At 45.9% G+C, this 19,681-nt stretch overlaps 1 protein-coding gene across 3 annotated transcripts in view; it reads right to left on the bottom strand.

Moving 5' to 3' along the window:
* Positions 1-765: 765 nt before the first annotated feature.
* LOC137521999 (interferon-inducible GTPase 5-like) overlaps positions 766-19,681 on the bottom strand; it is a 98,065-nt gene continuing 79,149 nt past the window's right edge. For all 3 annotated transcript variants that reach the window (XM_068241998.1, XM_068241997.1, XM_068241999.1), the window contains exon 3: positions 766-2,439. In XM_068241998.1, coding sequence (XP_068098099.1) covers positions 1,072-2,418 — 1,347 coding nt within the window. In that variant the 5' untranslated portion in view covers positions 2,419-2,439 and the 3' untranslated portion in view covers positions 766-1,071. The remainder of the gene's footprint in view (positions 2,440-19,681) is intronic.

The raw sequence follows: 19,681 nt of genomic DNA, 5'->3' as shown, positions 1-19,681 counted from the left end.
AGGAAGAGGAAGAGGAAGAGGAAGAGGAAGAGGAAGAGGAAGAGAGATTTTTATGTCATTCCGGAAAATTCCATCGGAATTAAAAAATTTCCGCGGAATTCCGTTTGAGAGGAATAGGAATTCCGATTTCACTACCGGAATCGGAATTAACCTAATTCCGGCCGGAATCACGGAATTTATAACTCCGCGGAATTTTCCGACCATGCCTGGTCAGATGATAGATATGTAAGTCTCTGAATAGTGATGGTTGTGTCTAGAAGTCATGGAGAGGCATGTGATCAGTCTGGTCAGATGATAGATATGTAAGTCTCTGATTAGTGATGGTGTGTCTAGGCAAAGTCATGGAGAAGCATGTGATCAGTCTGGTCAGGTGATAGACATCTCTGATTAGTGATGGTAGTGTCTAGGAGAAGTCATGGTGAAGCATGTGATCAGTCTGGTCAGGTGATAGATATGTAAGTCTCTGATTAGTGATGGTAGTGTTTAGGAGAAGTCATGGTGAAGCATGTGATCAGTCTGGTCAGGTGATAGATATGTAAGTCTCTGATTAGTCATGGTCATGTCTAGGAGAAGTCATGGAGAAGCATGCAATCAGTCTTGTCAGGTGATAGATATGTAAGTCTCTGATTAGTGATGGTTGTGTCTAGGAGAAGTAATGGAGAAGCATGTGATCAGTGTGGTCAGGTGACAGATATGTAAGTTTCTTATTAGTGATGGTCATGTCTAGGAGAAGTCATGGAGAAGCATGTGATCAGTGTGGTCCGGTGATAGATATGTAAGTCTCTGATTAGTGATGGTTGTGTCTAGGAGAACTCATGAAGAAATGTGGTCAGTTTGGTCAGGTGATAGATATCTAAGTCTCTGATTTTCTAGTCATGACCATGTGCTAAATCAGCATGTGATCACAGCAAATCAGAGCTTTGCAAATCTATCAGCTGATCAAACAACTCACATGCTTGTCCATTAGTTCTTCTAGACATGACTACTTTTAAAGTTAATGTTTTCATTTGGAATAGAAGCTCTGACTTGTAACCCAAAGTAATAGTCACAATCCATTTGATTACAGTATTTCTAATCAGAACTCTCCATAGCCTTGTTAAGAACACTCTCAGCATCTTCTGCAAAGTCTTTTAGGACACCATTGAGCATCTTATAGGTGGAGGCAAAGGAGAGTCCACCAGCAGGTAAGGCACCAATCAGTGGTATTAGGCCTAAAACATACTCAACTTTCATTAGTGTCTCTACCCCACTTCTGGATAGATGGGATTTAATAAGCCCAGCATTGATTTTCTGCAGAGCCAAAGGGGATCTGATCACTAGTTTCAGATCGTCCACATTTTTGTCAAACTGTCTGGCCAATTTCTCAAGGGAATCTTGATCCAAACCAAAGGCCTTCTGGTAAAGCATCACTGCTGTCACCAGGATAGTGATATCACACTTAAGAGATTTATCTGAATCTTCAAATATAGCAATGCCACATGACAGCAGGGCAAACTTCCATGTAAGCTTCTTCAGCATGTCTCTCTTTTTTTGCACTATTGGTATGATTACGTTGGGTAGAGAGATCAGGAAGACGTGTCTCTTATTACTCGGAAGTTCACTCTCTAGAATTTCCTGCATGAGACCGAAGTCATACTTGTCCAGTTCCAGGCAGGACAGGAGAAACACTCGAGGTTCTTGAATCCCTACTTTGCAAAGACTTTGAATGCAGTCATCCCTTATTTCCTGAAGTACTTTCTCTTCGTTGAATGTACTCTTCTTACGTTTTTTACTTGCCAATAATTCAGAGTCAACTTTTGTCCTCACAAAATAGAATTTTTTCCCCATCATTTGGATCTCCTCAGCCAATTTAGCGTTGTTGAGACGGAAACGTTCGGATGCCATAATGATGAAAAAATCATAACTTTTGAAGTTGACTATTTCCAGATACTCATTTGCCTTGAAATTGGAAGTGCCAACTCCTGGCAGGTCCCAAAATATCACGTTTTTATAAACGGGGTGAGGATAAGGCGTTGGTTCTGTTGTGCACTCTACCACACCGGTCTTAGCAGCCCCTTCTTCTTCATCATCTTCCAGACCTCGGATGACATTGATAAACGTGGACTTCCCTGCTCCTGCTTCTCCCGTGACCGCAATGTGGAGCGGGGTATTTTCTATTTCTCTTATTGATCTACTAATTGCTTCAAGAGCTTTACCCAGGTCACCTGTCTCTAAACTCTTCTTTATTTCATCTTCCACTATGTCATCTTCTTCACCAATCATGATCGCTTCAACACAGGACGCGTTATCATCTTCCTTTGTTATCACTAATTGGCTCATCGCTTCATTCGCTTTGTGTTCTTCATTTTTCTCTAAAGAAATTGTAATTGGACTTTCAGTTTCAGCGTCAGGGATTTTTTGGTATCTCACAGAGGCCATCTTCTCAGCTTTCTTTACTCCCTAAGAAAAGACAATAATAATAAGAAGAATAAGAATAATAATAACAGCAAGAGATATCCACTGCGGCCAAAAAGGAGAGAGGAAATGGACAACACAGACACAGTACAAACTCTTACTTTCAAAGCAAAAGAGTAGGGAGAAAACTCACTTGAGGTTTGATACTTACCTACGTAGAGAGAGGCCTCTGGATAGCATGCAGCCTTCCCATGCCTCCATCCAGCCCATTATTTCAGCACTGTTTTCCGCTGTAGCTATCTGGTCAATGAGCAATGAAATCATCAGAAGTACTCACATTGCGAGTAGACTTGAGGACGAGCCAATTCCTACTGGGCATGCAGGATGCTCTTGATCTTAGAAATACTAATGAGTAGTTCTGAGACGCTCTTCGACTAAATACTGTGCAAGATGGCAGGAGTCGTTCCAATTGTGATACAGCATGTAGTGAGTGGAGCTAAGCAATAGGAACAGTCCCACCTTGTGATAAGAGGTTAAGATATTTATTGTTAGACACCAATAAAAGAGACAACGCGTTTCAGGTTAATATGAGACAGTGTCGGAGCAGTATATCTCCATCTCAGAGCGCCAAAAATTTGCCTCCCAACTTGCATTGTCTCCTCTCCTGTTCCTGTTTTATCTCCTTTTCTTACCGGTAGCTGGGTTTCCAAACCTTAAATTCATCCTCCGGACCTCCCGGAATCTTCAGCCAAATAGTTGCACTGGAGGACAGTGCTGGAATGATGGGCTGGACGAAGGAATGGGAAGGCCCCATGCTATCCTAAGGCTTTCCCCTCTACTTAAATTGCGCAAAAGGTGGATCAGCGCAACACCAGGCCGCCTCCAACTGGCCTCCAATCAGAGATGCGCTGAGCCCCCCCAGGAACTACAAACGCACCTTGAACCCAAACAGAAGCTCTGCATATACACCAAAAGCATGGCTGTTAAGTGGGAGCAGCTGACCAAAAACGAATTAAATTAGTACATAGCAAGGAAATAAGCAGCGCTACTTAAAAACAGACTAGTGCCTACCTGCAAAAGAGTGCAAGCCCCACTTGTGGGGTCGAATACACACCGAGCATACACATGACCTGTCTACCACTGGAGGATGTTGGTTTCCTGTAAGAGCTTGCATGCAACCTATTAAGTACTCGTCCCTCCCACTGCGAAGAAGTCAATCCTCCATGGGAGGGGCCTAACACTAACTAAATCCTAACCTATGTATATGCATAGCCTGGGTGCGCTACCAAGTAAAATTGAAAAATCGAAAATTGCGCAAAAGGTGGATCAGCGCAACACCAGGCCGCCTCTGAATGGCCTCCAATCAGAGATGCGCTGAGCCCCCCCAGGAACTACAAACGCACCTTGAACCCAAACAGAAGCTCTGCATATACACCAAAAGCATGGCTGTTAAGTGGGAGCAGCTGACCATAGGATTAGAGTGTGAGCTCCTCTGAGGACAGTGACATGACTATGTACTCTGTAATGTGCTGCAGAAGATTTCAGTGCTATATAAATACATAATAATAATATGGTAGGACATTAGACTATGACTATGGTAGGATTAGATTGTGAGCTCCTCTGAGGATGGTCAGTGGCATGACTATGTACCCTGTAAAGTGCTGCAGAAGATGTCATTGCTATATAAATACATAATAATAATAATAATAATAATAATAATAATAATAATAATTGCAGGATATTAAACTATGACTATGGTAGGATTAGATTGTGAGCTCCTCTGAGGACAGTCAGTGGCATGACTATGTACTCTGTACAGTGCTGTAGGAGATGTCAGTGCTAAATAAATACATAATATTAATATGGTAGGACACTAGGCTATGACTATGGTAAGATTAGATTGTGAGCTCCTCTGAGGACAGTCAGTGACATGACTATGTACTCTGTAATGCGTTGCAGAAGATGTCAGTGCTATATAAATACATAATAATAATATGGTAGGACATTAGACTATGACTATGGTAGGATTAGATTGTGAGCTCCTCTGAGGACGGTCAGTGGCATGACTATGTACCCTGTAAAGTGCTGCAGAAGATGTCATTGCTATATAAATACATAATAATAATAATAATAATAATAATATGGTAGGATATTAAACTATGACTATGGTAGGATTAGATTGTGAGCTCCTCTGAGGACAGTCAGTGGCATGACTATGTACTCTGTACAGTGCTGTAGGAGATGTCAGTGCTAAATAAATACATAATATTAATATGGTAGGACATTAGACTATGACTATGGTAGGATTAGAGTGTGAGCTCCTATGAGGACAGTCAGTGACATGACTATGTACTCTGTAAAGTGCTGCAGAAGATGTCAGTGCTATATAAATACATAATAATAATTTGGTAGGACATTAGACTATGACTATGGTAGGATTAGATTGTGAGCTCCTCTGAGGACAGTCAGTGACATGACTATGTACTCTGTAATGTGCTGCAGAAGATGTCAGTGCTATATAAATAGAGGTGTACCGAACGGTTCGCCGGCGAACGGTTCCAGGCGAACATTGGGGGTTCGCGTTCGCCTGCGCCAGGCGAACTTTTCCGGAAGTTCGATTTGCCCCATAATGCACTATGAGGGTCAACGTTGACCCTCTGCATCACAGTCAGCAGGCACATTGTAGCCATTCAGGCTACAGTAAGCCCTGGAGCCCCACCCCCCCTTATATAAGGCAGCCTCCGGCGGCCATTACAGTCACTCGTGTGCCTGCTAGAGAGAGGAAAGGGACAGCTGCTGCAGACTTTTTCTCTTAGGGACAGATTAGTTAGGTTCTAGGCTGCTTTGCTTGTTCCTGACTGATTAATATTGCTTTTAAAGCACCCAGCCACAGCTCTTTTCAGAGCTCAACCTGTACATTTTTTTTTTCTGACACTTTTGTTGCATGCACAGCCTTGCTAATTGATAGTGTGTGTGCCACTGCCAGCAGCCCAGCACATTCAGTGACTGACTGCCTGTGTGTGTGACAGGGAGCTGCACATTGTACTACCCAGTACTGCATATACCCCAGTACCTGTTGTGTTTACTTAACCCACCTCATCACTGCATATACCTAGCTTTGTGTTGAGTGAACCCAGCTCACTGCATCTAACTACCCAGTACCTGTTGTGTTTACTTAACCCACATCATAACTGCATATACCTAGCGTTGTGTTGAGTGAACCCAGCTCACTGCATCTAACTACCTGTTGTGTTGAGTGTGAACCCACCTGGCCACCTCACTGCATCTAACTACCTGTTGTGTTGAGTGAGAACCCACCTCACTGCATCTTAAGTACCTTTACTGTTGAGTGAACCCAGCTCACTGCATCTAACTACCTGTTGTGTTGAGTGTGAACCCACCTGGCCACCTCACTGCATCTAACTACCTGTTGTGTTGAGTGAGAACCCACCTCACTGCATCTTAAGTACCTTTACTGTTGAGTGAACCCAGCTCACTGCATCTAACTACCCAGTACCTGTTGTGTTTACTTAACCCACCTCATCACTGCATATACCTAGCCTTGTGTTGAGTGAACCCAGCTCACTGCATCTAATTACCTATTGTGTTGAGTGTGAACCCACCTGGCCACCTCACTGCATCTAACTACCTGTTGTGTTGAGTGAGAACCCACCTCACTGCATCTTAAGTACCTTTACTGTTGAGTGAACCCAGCTCACTGCATCTAACTACCTGTTGTGTTGAGTGTGAACCCACCTGGCCACCTCACTGCATCTAACTACCTGTTGTGTTGAGTGAGAACCCACCTCACTGCATCTTAAGTACCTTTACTGTTGAGTGAACCCAGCTCACTGCATCTAACTACCTGTTGTGTTGAGTGTGAACCCACCTGGCCACCTCACTGCATCTAACTACCTGTTGTGTTGAGTGAGAACCCACCTCACTGCATATAGCTAGCATACCCCCGAGATGGACAAAATGGACAAACCAGGTAGAGGAAGAGGTAGAGGCAGACCCAGAGGAAGGCCACCAGGCACCGGCAGGTCTGTGGCTGTGCGAGGTGGTGTTGCTGTGATTTCATGCGGACCTGCCCCAAAATACAGTGCTCAGAAGAAGGCACGTGCCATCACTTCCCAAAATCGTGAGGAGGTGATTGAGTATTTAACACAGAACACCTCATCTCCCGCAGCCACCAGCGCTACAACAAGCACCACATCCGCTGCATTTGACACTTCGCAGGAGTTATTTGGTGGTGGTGGTGAAATCACTGATTCCCAGCCACTACTGCAACAACAACAAGAAGGCGCAGGTACACCACCTCCTACGTCTGAGTTAGGTGGCAATAGTATGGACGTAACATGTGTGGATGGGGATGATGGTGGACCACCTGAAGTTGGTGCACTTGAGGAGGTGTCTGAGGAAAGCGCAGCTGGCCAGGAGGATTATGATGACGATTATACGGATACCACATATGTTCCCGGTAGAGGAGATGACCAGGGGGACAGTTCAGAGGAGGAGTCAGAGAGGAGTAGGAGGAGACGACTCCATGATAGAAGCAGAGGGAGCTCGTCCTCAGAAACAGCTGGGGGCAGTGTCCGGTGCCATGTATCGCCAGCTATGGCCAGGGAGCACACATGCCCTTCAACGTCAGCTGCTGCTGATGCCACCGTAGCGCCATCACCCCAGGGGGGCTCAGCGGTTTGGAAATTTTTTCACGTGTGTGTCTCAGATCGGAGCAAAGCCATCTGTTGTCTCTGCCAGCAAAAATTGAGCCGTGGAAAGGCCAACTCTCACGTAGGGACAAGTGCTTTACGAAGGCACCTGGAGAGAAGGCACAAACAGCTATGGCAAGAACACCTGAGGAAAAGAAGCACCCCTCAAAAGACAAGCAGCGGAGAACAACCGTGGCAGCCGTCACAGGGGGCTTCTGCTGCTCCACGTTCCCATGGTATTGTTCGTGGCTGGGGGGAGGAAGAATGGATACACTTTTAAACAATTTAAAAATACAACCATCTAAACTTTCAAACAATTTAAAAATACAACCATCTAAACTTTCAAACAATTTAAAAATACAACCATCTAAACTTTCAAACAATTTAAAAATACAACCAACTATCATTTTCAAAAAAATTAAAAAAAAGGGCAAAAAAACTTGCCCTCCGTAAAACATTCTTGGCAAATGCTTTCGACTTGGTTTGTCTTCCGCTGGCTCAAGGGTCCATCTGACCACAGATGCCTGGTCTGCAAAGCATGGTCAGGGCAGCTACAGCATGGGTCTCAGCAGGCTCCCACTTCGGGCCGCAATCCAACCTTCATTCCCCGCGGTGACAATGGCAGACTTGCCCTCCATAACGGATTCCCGTTAAAGGATTTAAAGTTAATTCATTTCAAATACACAGCAGGGCCTCGAAAGTCCGCCTCCTGTATTGTTATTTTTGGTCACTACCTCGGGGCGGGCGTGCATGCCTACCTGCTGCCCTCCTTGGATGTGTAGTGGTAGCCGTTTCTCAGGCTCCACACCGGATTCCATCCCTCATTCCCCGGCCATTACCCGGGGTCACAAATGACAGACTTGCCCGCCTCCATATGATTCTCGTGAAAAGAATGTGGTGTCATCTTTGCCCGCCATAACTGGTTCTCGTTAAAGGATTTAAAGTACATTCATTTCAAATACACAGCAGGGCCTCGAAAGTCCGCCTCCTGTATTGTTATTTTTGGTCACTACCTCGGGGCGGGCGTGCATGCCTACCTGCTGCCCTCCTTGGATGTGTAGTGGTAGCCGTTTCTCAGGCTCCACACCGGATTCCATCCCTCATTCCCCGGCCATTACCCGGGGTCACAAATGACAGACTTGCCCGCCTCCATATGATTCTCGTGAAAGGAATGTGGTGTAGTGTTGGGCGAACAGTGTTCGCCACTGTTCGGGTTCTGCAGAACATCACCCTGTTCGGGTGATGTTCGAGTTCGGCCGAACACCTGACGGTGCTCGGCCAAACCGTTCGGCCACATGGCCGAACTAAGAGCGCATGGCCGAACGTTCCCCGAACGTTCGGCTAGCGCTGTGATTGGCCGAACGGGTCACGTGGTTCGGGCCCGAACGCGCTCTGATTGGCCGAACGGTCACGTGGTTCGGGTAAATAAATACCCAAACCACGTCATATCTCCGCCATTTCTCTGTGGGTTTAGCTTTGGGTAGGCAGGCAGGGTAGTTCGCTCTCCAGCCACGCTAGCCAGGGTCCCCCCCAGTCATTGTGTGTCGCTGCTGGGAACAGTAGTACACCGCTCGCTCAGCCACACTATATAGCATTCTGTTTACTGCCACTGTGTACCTCGCTCAGCCACACTATATAGCATTCTGTTTACTGTTCTGTGTCTGCTGGGAATAGTGGTACACCGCTCGCTCAGCCACACTATATAGCATTCTGTTCACTGTTCTGTGTCTGCTGGGAATAGTGGTACACCGCTCGTTTAGCCACACTATATAGCATTCTGTTTACTGTTCTGTGTCTGCTGGGAATAGTGGTACACCGCTCGCTCAGCCACACTATATAGCATTCTGTTCACTGTTCTGTGTCTGCTGGGAATAGTGGTACACCGCTCGCTCAGCCACACTATATAGCATTCTGTTTACTGCCACTCTGTGTACCTCGCTCAGCCACATTATATAGCATTCTGTTCACTGTTCTGTGTCTGCTGGGAATAGTGGTACACCGCTCGCTCAGCCACACTATATAGCATTCTGTTCACTGTTCTGTGTCTGCTGGGAATAGTGGTACACCGCTCGCTCAGCCACACTATATAGCATTCTGTTTACTGTTCTGTGTCTGCTGGGAATAGTAGTACACCGCTCGCTCAGCCACACTATATAGCATTCTGTTTACTGCCACTCTGTGTACCTCGCTCAGCCACATTATATAGCATTCTGTTCACTGTTCTGTGTCTGCTGGGAATAGTGGTACACCGCTCGCTCAGCCACACTATATAGCATTCTGTTCACTGTTCTGTGTCTGCTGGGAATAGTGGTACACCGCTCGCTCAGCCACACTATATAGCATTCTGTTTACTGTTCTGTGTCTGCTGGGAATAGTAGTACACCGCTCGCCATCCGCCTCAGGGAACGCTGGCCCCAGCAGCTATGACGAAGAAGAGGAGGAGGAACAGCTGGAGTTGGAGCAGGAATTTTATGCCACCACTGACGAGGGCCAGAGCGGTGCACGTTGGACTTCCACAATTCAACGCGAATGGTCAGCAGAAGCAGACCAGGAGGAAGGTGACGACTATGATGCATCACAACAACTATCACAACGCTCACAAGAGGATGATGAGGATTCTGGTAGGACTCTGGCACACATGGCTCAATTCATGCTAGACTGCATTGAACGTGACCCACGCATTGTGCGCATTCTGGACAACACCAATTACTGGGTTTATACCCTTCTGGATCCACGGTACAAACACAATGTTCCAAAACTGCTTGAAGAAAGAGTCAGACAGGTCAAAATGGAAGAATACCAGCAGGCCCTTGTGGAGACTTTAGAGAGGAGATTGACATCCTCCCCCTCCTCTAGCCAGTTGTACGCAGACAGACTGACTTCCGCAAACCCAAGACGACCAGGAGGGCAGCAAACAACGCAAGCCGCAGCTAGTACCCAAAAGGGAATGGTATCGGCAGTGTCCTTGGAGTGGGAAAATTTTCTGACACCCATGCAGCAGCAGCCCACTGAACAGCAAGCGTGCAGATTCACCTCCAACACCGATCGCCTGGAGAAGATGGTCAAGGACTACATGTCAGATGACTTGGCTGTGTCGAACAATCCATCTGCACCCTTCAACTATTGGGTATCGAAGCTAGACACCTGGCACGAACTGGCAATGTACGCAATAGAGGTGCTGGCTTGCCCGGCAGCCAGCGTTATGTCGGAACGCTGTTTCAGTGCTGCCGGAGGCATCGTCACAGATCGGCGTATCCGCCTCTCTACAGAAAATGCAGACCGTCTGACTCAAATTAAAATGAATCAATCCTGGATTGGAAACGACTACGCAACACTCCAGGACCCCAACCAAGTAACATGACCAATGAACATCTGGGATGGTGTAGCGTTTCCGGTCCCTGTTTATTGAACCTCTCATCTGTATTACATTTATGACTGCATGGCGGCAAAAAGCATTGCTGGTATATCCGCACGCTTTTTGTCCTCATGCAAGGCCTGGGTTGTTGTGTCTCAAAAACCGTGGCCTTCTCCTCCTGCGCCTGCTCCTGTTCCATCACGTCTGCTGCTGCTGGGTTAGCGTTGCCGCGTGGTCCCTGTTTATTGAACCACTTATCTTTATTACATTTATGACTGCATGGCGGTACAAAGCATGCTATCCGCACGCTTCTTGCCCTCATGCAAGGCCTGGGTTGTTGTGTCTCACAAAGCGTGGCCTTCTTCTCCTGCGCCTCCTCCTGTTCCATCACGTCTGCTGCTGCTGCTGCTGCTGGGTTAGCGTTGCCGGTCCCTGTTTATGGAACCTCTTATCCTTTATTACATTTATGACTGCATGGCGGTACAAAGCATGCTATCCGCACGCTTCTTGCCCTCATGCAAGGCCTGGGTTGTTGTGTCTCACAAAGCGTGGCCTTCTCCTCCTGCGCCTCCTCCTGTTCCATCACGTGTGCTGCTGCTGGGTTAGCGTTACCGGTCCCTTTTCCTGGAACCTCTTATATGTATTACATTTATGACTGCATGCCGACAAAAAACATGTTACCTGTGCAAAGAAAACAGACATTTCCCGCATTTAAAAGACCGTTTTCCCTTTGAAACTTTAAAATCGATTTTCTCAAAAACTATAAGCTCTTTTTGCTAATTTTTTTTTTCCTCTTGTACCCACTCCCAAGGTGCACATACCCTGTACATTTGGGGTATGTAGCATGTAAGGAGGCTTTACAAACCACAAAAGTTCGGGTCCCCATTGACTTCCATTATGTTCGGAGTTCGGGTCGAACACCCGAACATCGCGGCCATGTTCGGCCTGTTCGGCCCGAACCCGAACATCTAGATGTTCGCCCAACACTAATGTGGTGTCATCTTTGCCCGCCATAACTGGTTCTCGTTAAAGGATTTAAAGTACATTCATTTCAAATACACAGCAGGGCCTCGAAAGTCCTCCTCCTGTATTGTTATTTTTGGTCACTACCTCGGGGCGGGCGGGCGTGCATGCCTGCCTGCTGCCCTCCTTGGATGTGTAGTGGTAGCCGTTGCTCAGGCTCCACACCGGATTCAAACCCCTCATTCCCCGGCCATTACCCAGGGTCACAATGGCAGACTTGCCCGCCTCCACAGGATTCTCATTGTAGCGGTACTGAACAAGTACACAGCAAGTAGAAAATGTAAATTAAAAACAAAATGTAAGCTTTTTAACAATGCCATGGAAAGTTGAGAAGGCAGTCACACATTACCTGACATCACTGAGTGAGGAAGAGCAATCACGCCATGTTGCGCAGTAGTCCAGCATGGCCGTCACTACACAAACAGCTGTTTGCGGTGCGTTACACAGTGAGTTTGGTGTGTCAGTGTGAAGCAGTACTCTAATTACACTCCCTGTTTGATGTATACACATGCAAGATGTTTGAAAGCACGTTAGGCCTGCAATTTAGCATTCAATGTGATTTCTGCCCTTAAAACGCTGCTTTGCGTCACATCCAGATTTTTCACCGGGACTTTTGGCATGTATCCCACTCCGCCATGCCCCCCTCCAGGTGTTAGACCCCTTGAAACATCTTTTCCATCACTTTTGTGGCCAGCATAATTTTTTCTATTTTTCAAAGTTCGCCTCCCCATTGAAGTCTATTGCGGTTCGCGAATTTTTCCGCGAACCGAACCTTCTGCGGAAGTTCGCGAACCCGGTTCGCGAACCGAAAATCGGAGGTTCGCGACATCTCTATATATAAATACATAATAATAATATGGGAGGACATTATACTATGGTAGGATTAGATTGTGAGCTCCTCTGAGGACGGTCAGTGGCATGACTATGTACTCTGTAATGTGCTGCAGGAGATGTCACTGCTATATAAATACATAATAATAATAATAATAATAATAATATGGTAGGATATTAAACTATGACTATGGTAGGATTAGATTGTGAGCTCCTCTGAGGACAGTCAGTGGCATGACTATGTACTCTGTACAGTGCTGCAGGAGATGTCAGTGCTATATAAATACATAATAATAATATGGTAGTACATTATACTATGGTAGGATTAGATTGTGAGCTCCTCTGAGGACAGTCAGTGACATGACTATGTACTCTGTAAAGTGCTGCAGAAGATGTCAGAGTGATATAAATACATAATAATAACATTGACAGGGCATCCACATCACACTGCCTGGTTTACAATCCATGCCAGCAAGTTGCCTTATAGGTAAAACACCACCACCTCCCCGATAGAAGGGGCACTCACCCTTATGTTGCGACCCTCTATCAGATTTGGTCTACAGCACTTTTGGGGTCATTAAAGCGGATCCGAGATGAAAAACCAACTATAACAAGTAACTTGTCTATATATCTTATCTACAGTTTAGATAGTTTGCACAGCAAATCTAGCTGAATATAGCTTCAATAGAATATGATTATTTACTCCTGTGATACAATGACAGCGGCCATGTTCTTTGTCACATTACACACAGGCAAGCTGCTCTGCATCTTCAGCCCTCAGCCTATGAAAACTTCACTCCCCTCTCCTCCTCCCTTCTGCCTCTGAGATCTCTGGCTAGTAACCTCCTCATCCCCCTGCCCAGACTGAGCTCCCATAAGCCATTGCTACAGAGCAAGTGTGCCAAGGCACGTTGGAGAAGCTTGGGGCGAGGCTTGTTTAGTTTATAGGGAATTGGAGTATTAAAAAAAAAAGGATTTGGCTTGAGGAATGCCCTATAAACTATATGAAAGGAACTCAATTATAAACCACTGCTTCTGTATGTAAGTTTGGCAGTGTGGTAAGGATATGCACACCTTTTAATACATGTTGGAATGATTTGAGGGAAGTCCTTTCCAGACATTGCCCGATTCTCCATACTGACCGTGTTAAAGAAATATATTTCAGTCAGACCCTAAGAGAGCACCTAGTCTAAAAGATCAACTTTGCAGGAGTCACTTTCAGAGATCACAGACAACAGGTCACGGAGTTAAAGGGAGTTACCCATGTGGTCGATGCAGCATTTGCCCACTCATGATACCCACGAAAGAGATGCTTAGTCCTAAGACCAACAAAGTTCACCGTATTAATGAGTTCATTAATTGCCAAACAGAAGTAGTGGTTTATCTACTCAGATGCCCCTGGTTATTTAGTGGGTGCATGGCCTAAGCTAGAGAATATGCTTGTCGGAAAAGGTGGGTTTTGAGGGATCGTTTAAAGATTTCAAAGGTGGGAGAGTGGCGGATGTGTTGTGGAAGGGCATTCCAGAGGAAGGGTGAGGCACGTGAGAAGTCTTGTACACGTGAATGTGAGGAGGTAATTGTAGAAGAGGATAGAAGAAGCTCATGTGCAGATCTGAGATTGCGGTTGGGTTGGTATCTGGAGACTAGTGAGGAGATGTACAGGGGGGAGAGATTGTGGAGAGCTTTGTAGGTTACGGTTAAGAGTTTGAACTGAATCCTCTCATTAATTGGTAGCCAGTGAAGAGCTTGACAGAGAGGAGCAGCAGAGGAAGAGCGAGAGGAGAGATGAATGAGTCGAGCAGCAGAGTTCAGTACAGAATTGAGCGGTGTTAGTCGGTTAGTTGGAAGTCCACCAAGCAATATATTGCAATAGTCCAATCGAGATATAATAAGAGCATGTACTAACATTTTGGTTGTGTCATGGGAGAGAAAAGGTCTGATACGTGCTATGTTTTTCAGTTGGAAATGGCAGGAGCTGGTTAGGGAGTTAATGTGAGGAGTAAATGAGAGAGAAGAATCAAATATTACCCCCAAGCACCGTGCTTTGGGAACTGATGTTATAGACGTGTTGTTAACATTTATTGTAATATCAGGCAAAGGGGTGGACAGGGATGGTGGAAAGACTATTAGTTCAGTTTTATTCATATTAAGTTTTAAGAAGCGAGAGGACATGAAAGAGGAAATAGCGGACAGGCAGTCGGGAACCCGTGTGAGGAGGGAGTTAAGGTCTGGGGCCGAGAGGTACAGTTGTGTATCATCTGCATATAGGTGGTATTGGAAACCAAATGAGCTGATTAAGTTACCAAGACCGTGCATGTAGGTGAAGAAGAGGAGGGGACCGAAGAGAGAGCCTTGAGGTACCCCTACAGACAGAGGATGTGAAGAGGAGGCCTGATCTGAATAAGAAACAGTGAAAGACCTTCCAGAGAGGTAGGAAGATATCCAGGAGAGAGCGAGGTCCTTTATTCCTATAGATGAAAGGATCTGTAGGAATAGAGTGTGGTCGACAGTGTTGAATGCTGATGACAGATCTAGAAGGATGAGTATGGAATAATAGCCTTTGGATTTAGCTGTGAGGAGATCATTAGCTACTTTGGTGAGGGCTGTTTCTGTGGAGTGGTTTGGCCGGAAGCCAGACTGGAACTGATCAAGCAAGGAATTTGCAGATAAATACTGACTTAGTTCAGCATGAATGTGGCGTTCAAGTAATTTAGATGCAAATGGGAGAAGTGACACTGGGCGGTAGTTAGCAAGTGCGGTGGGGTCTAGAGATGGTTTTTTAAGTATTGGTGTTACAACAGCCCTCTTGAGTGAGGATGGAAAAATTCCAGTGGAGAGGGATAGGTTAAACAGCGATGTAAGGGCAGGGATGAGGGATGTGGATAGCTGTGGAATGAGATGTGATGGGATAGGATCCAAAGAAGAGGTGGTTAGATGGGATTTGGAGATAAGGGAAGAGAGCGAATGTTCGGAGAGTGGAGAGAAACTGGAAAGAGAGCAGTCAACAAGAGGAGTGGAGATGGAGTTTGATGTCTGCGTGGAAAACACACTACGGATTTTTGCAATTTTATCTGTAAAGTATGTTGCAAATTCTTCAGCTGATAAGCATGAAGAAAGAGGAGGAGGGGGTGGACGGAGAAGGGGGTTGAAAGTACTGAACAGGCGCTTTGGATTGTGCAAGTGGGAGGATATGAGGGAGGAGAAGTATGATTGTTTTGGAGAAGAGAGAGCGGTTTTAAACTTGTTCAACCTCTTTTTCTGTAAGTAATGAAATCCTCATTAGTATTAGTTTTTCTTCAACGGCGTTCAGCTACCCTAGAGCACCCCTTTAGCTTTTTAGTAGCTTTGGTCAGCCAGGGTTGGCGACTGACACGGTGTGGGCGGACATTGGTGAGGGGTGCGATTGCATCCATGACTTGCGTGATTGAGCAGTGATAGTGTGCAGCTGCTGAGTCAGGGTCAGTGAATGGTTGTGTGAGGAGAGGTGCCAAGGCATCAGAGACAGATTGCATGTCTATGTTGCGGTAGTTCCTGCATGTATATGAGCGTGCTTGAGGCAAGGTGGTAGGAAGAGAGGAGGAGAGAGAGAAGTTTAGTAAGTTATGATCAGAGAGCGGGAGAGGAGTATTAGTGAAATCAGTGATAGAACAGAGACGAGTGAATATGAGGTCAAGTGTATGACCATTAGAGTGAGTTGGAGCAGTGGACCACTGAGACAGGCCGTAGGAGGAAGTAAGTGACAGAAGTTTAGTGACGGCAGAATTGTTGGTGTCAACATGAATGTTAAAGTCGCCCATAATGATGGTAGGGATATCGGAGGACAGGAACTGGAGGAGCCATGCAGAGAAGTGATCTAGGAAGAAGGAAGCAGGGCCAGGAGGGCAATAGATTATTGCAATCTGGAGGTTAGAGGGAGAGTATAGACGGACTGCATGGATTTCAAAGGAAGGTAGAGAAAGAGAAGGAATGGGGGTGAGTGGCTTGAAGGAGCATGTATCAGAGAACAGAATGCCCACACCACCGCCATGTTTATTCCCACTTCTAGGCGTGTGACTAAAGTGGAATCCCCCATAAGAGAGGGCGGCAGGTGAGACCGTGTCAGAAGGCGTCAGCCATGTTTCTGTGACCCCAAAGAAGGTGAAGGCGTTGGAATTGAAAAGGTCATGGATGAAAGGAAGTTTGTTGCAGACTGAGCGGGCATTCCAGAGAGCAGCAGAGATAGGTGGGGGAGGAGGGGGGAGAAGAGGAATATTAATAAGGTTGTGGCAGTTTCAGTGTGCATGTGGTTGGCTGTTAGCAGTGCGATTAGTGTGCAAGAGTGAGGATCGAGCCGGCAGAGAGGGTCCGGGGTTTGGTGAAATGTCACCTGCAGCAAGGAGTAGTAGGAGGCAGAGAGAGCGGAGGATAGGGTGGGATTTAGATTTATGGGTAGTTGGAGCATGAAATGTATAGCGCGGTTGTATGAATAAGAAAGTTTCGTGAGAAACAACCTGTGGAGATGATAAAAGAGAGGGAGAAATGTAGAGCGTGTTGCTGACAGCAGGAGGATGCAGTGAGTGTACAGATTTGAGAATAGCAGGGGAAAGCAGGCTAATCATGAAGAGCAGAGACAACATTATTGCACTAACCGTGAATCAGATTGCTAAAGTCTTGTGTCTGCTCCTTCTGGTCTCTTCTGGCTTAATTCTGGTCTAATTCGGTCGTTCTCTTTGTACTTAGAAACCGGTGTACTTTGAAATACCGGTGCATAAATCGACCAAGGTCTAATCGACTTAGAGTTGCATTTGTATAGTAAGCCTGATAAGCCTATGCTTAGCAGGCCTGATTGTAGATTGACTGATGCAGGTGAGGGACTGAGCTCAGCCTGTAGCAGATCACAGTACAACTCAGGTAATTAAGCAGGAAGCTGCTCAATTGTCTATAGGTGTTGGGGCCAAATTAGCATGGAGCCAGAAGAGAGCAGACTAGCAGTAGGGTAGTGTAACTGGGTGGACTGTATGTGGCCTTAAACGTATTGTTTTATCTTCCAGGGGCGGCAATATAGTGTCATCTCTTTTGAGACCTGAAACCAAGTGGATCTATGACCTGGGCTCTAGGTCACCGGTAGGTCTTAACGAGGACTTCTCTTTTTTAGTTTTTTTTGCACTAACAGTCAGAATCTGCTCTGCTGGCCTTGATTCCCTGGACTGTGTTGTTTCCTAAGCAGCTTGCATAGTGCAGTCCGGGGAAAAGAGGCCTTTCTGTCAGTTTGCAAGGCTGACTGATTTGCATCCACTTGTCTTGCAAATCTGCTTGTCTGCTTCCTTTGGAGGTTTAGTATAAATGTCACTTCCTCCCAGAATTCCTTGCCCGACAGTTTTCTGATTAGGGAAACTTACCTTGGAGCCTCAGCCTCTCTTGTATCTTGTGGCGAATATTCTAGTGTAGTTATTATTGGGGAATGCATTTTGTACTTCCTATAGTGCAGTCAGGTTCTGTTTTATTTGTACTGTTTATTCTTGTTCTGTCTTGTCTTGTCCTTGCAATTGTACTGTCACCTGCGGTGGCTGACAGTGAATCGTTTGGTTTCGCTCCTAGATCGCATTCGCCCTAGCGGTAGAGGCGGTGGATCTCCCTTGTCTGACTCTTGGAGTATAACCTTGGCTGCGGTTGCTATTGGTTGCTCCTTTAGTCTGTTTTGTCTAGCACGAACGCTTGCTGTTGTCTGGGGTGAGGCAGCCGATTGGCAAGCGTTTGCGTTAGTTGTCTGTCGTCATTTTCTGTGTTCATCTGTTAGTTAGGGTTGGTACGTTTTGTCAGTGTTACGCTTATCGTGCGGTGGCCGTACCGTTAACGCGCTTGTCTCTGTTGCGCATATCGTGCGGGGACCGCGTTAAGCTAGTTCATTTGTTATTTTCTTTGACGTTCAGATTGTGGTTCTTTGCTGTGTCTTCCTTACTCAGTCAAGCTCTGTCTTTACTCAGTCTTGTGTTGCTGATAGCAATCGCTTCTCTTGCGATTAGCTTTCTCACTCTGGTCTGCTCTGACGTGATATGTCTACTGTCGCGGGGTGGCGACTAGATTGGTGGACATTCATGTTGTCTGTCTGTCTTTGCTTTATTCTGAGCTATTGCTTTGTTGCTCAGTCGGGCAATTTCAATCTGGTATCTGTGGAAGTACAGGGAACTTGTTCCTCTGTACTCCACAGTTCCATCTGCTGGTTGGAATTCTCTTGGCATCTGTGGTTGTGCAGAGGGTTTATTCCTCTGCACTCCACAGCTCCATTTGCTGGTTGGAATTCTCCTCTACAAATCTATACTGGGTACTTTGCTTCTGTGATTGTGGTGATTTCCTTCTGCTTCAGCGCACGTGGTATGTGCTGGCTGGAAATCATCCGCAGATCATTATACTAACAGTGTATGATTGGGTGGATGGGGACCTTTGGTGAGTGGGCCCCCTCTACCATGTGTGTTTCATCCACGCTCTAGAGGGGTGTGTTGATCTAGTTCTCTTGCCCTGTAATCGACCCTCCCTTGTATTGAGGATAAGTTAGTAGTCCTCTTACCTGTGACTTTTCTTCCTGTGTCACACATATGTATTTTTTGATCACTGAGTTCTATGGAAATAGCATGCTTGTGTGTACATCCTGTATGGATTCATTGTTGGGCTCTCGCTTAGGCTCTGATTTCTTGTGGATGTAATTACAGCTGTCTATTGTCCTTATATCACTGTGATCTGCAGCTGCGTTGCTGTTTGGAACAAGAAAGATGATCATTGTCCTTTCCATGGGAATCTTTGGAAAATCTCTGGAGACTTTTGCGACTTCTTAATTAGGATTATTGCAATATCTGGTTATTTGGCCTAATATACCGGTGTATAATTTGGCCTCTATTTATTGTTGTTTGTCTAATTACTGATGTGTGATGTATATCTTCTGACCACATGATGGCGACATTGTCCACTCTTTTACGTGTATATGTAGAAGCGTTGTATTTAATAGTGTTTATTGAGCACGGTTTCCGATGATTATATAGCATCATTATTATATATATATTTTTTCTGAGCTTCTTTATATTCTTATATACTCTATTTCTGGCTTTCAGCCGTTCTTTATTTATCTTTATTCAACTTTCTTTTATCCCTGTTCCGGCGACTACAATTCCCACCATCCTCTAGTTCGTAGGAGGTGGAAGTGACGCTGTTCAGCGCTGCTGAAGTCCCCTATTTGTGCGCGGCCACGCACATTGATACCTTAGGCTACGCCCCCTTACCCGCCCTCCTAGGTCCTTGCTCTTAAATAGCCAACAACACTTACTAATCCTTATGCCCAGAGGAAGCCGCCATACCCTTTTAGAGCGGCGAATCGCGACGGTAATAGTAGGACGCC

This window comes from Hyperolius riggenbachi, chromosome 6 (assembly GCF_040937935.1).
Source record: "Hyperolius riggenbachi isolate aHypRig1 chromosome 6, aHypRig1.pri, whole genome shotgun sequence".
Taxonomy (NCBI): Eukaryota; Metazoa; Chordata; class Amphibia; order Anura; family Hyperoliidae; genus Hyperolius; species Hyperolius riggenbachi.
Note: the sequence above shows the minus strand (reverse complement) of the source record. Positions and strands in the feature narration are given on the sequence as shown.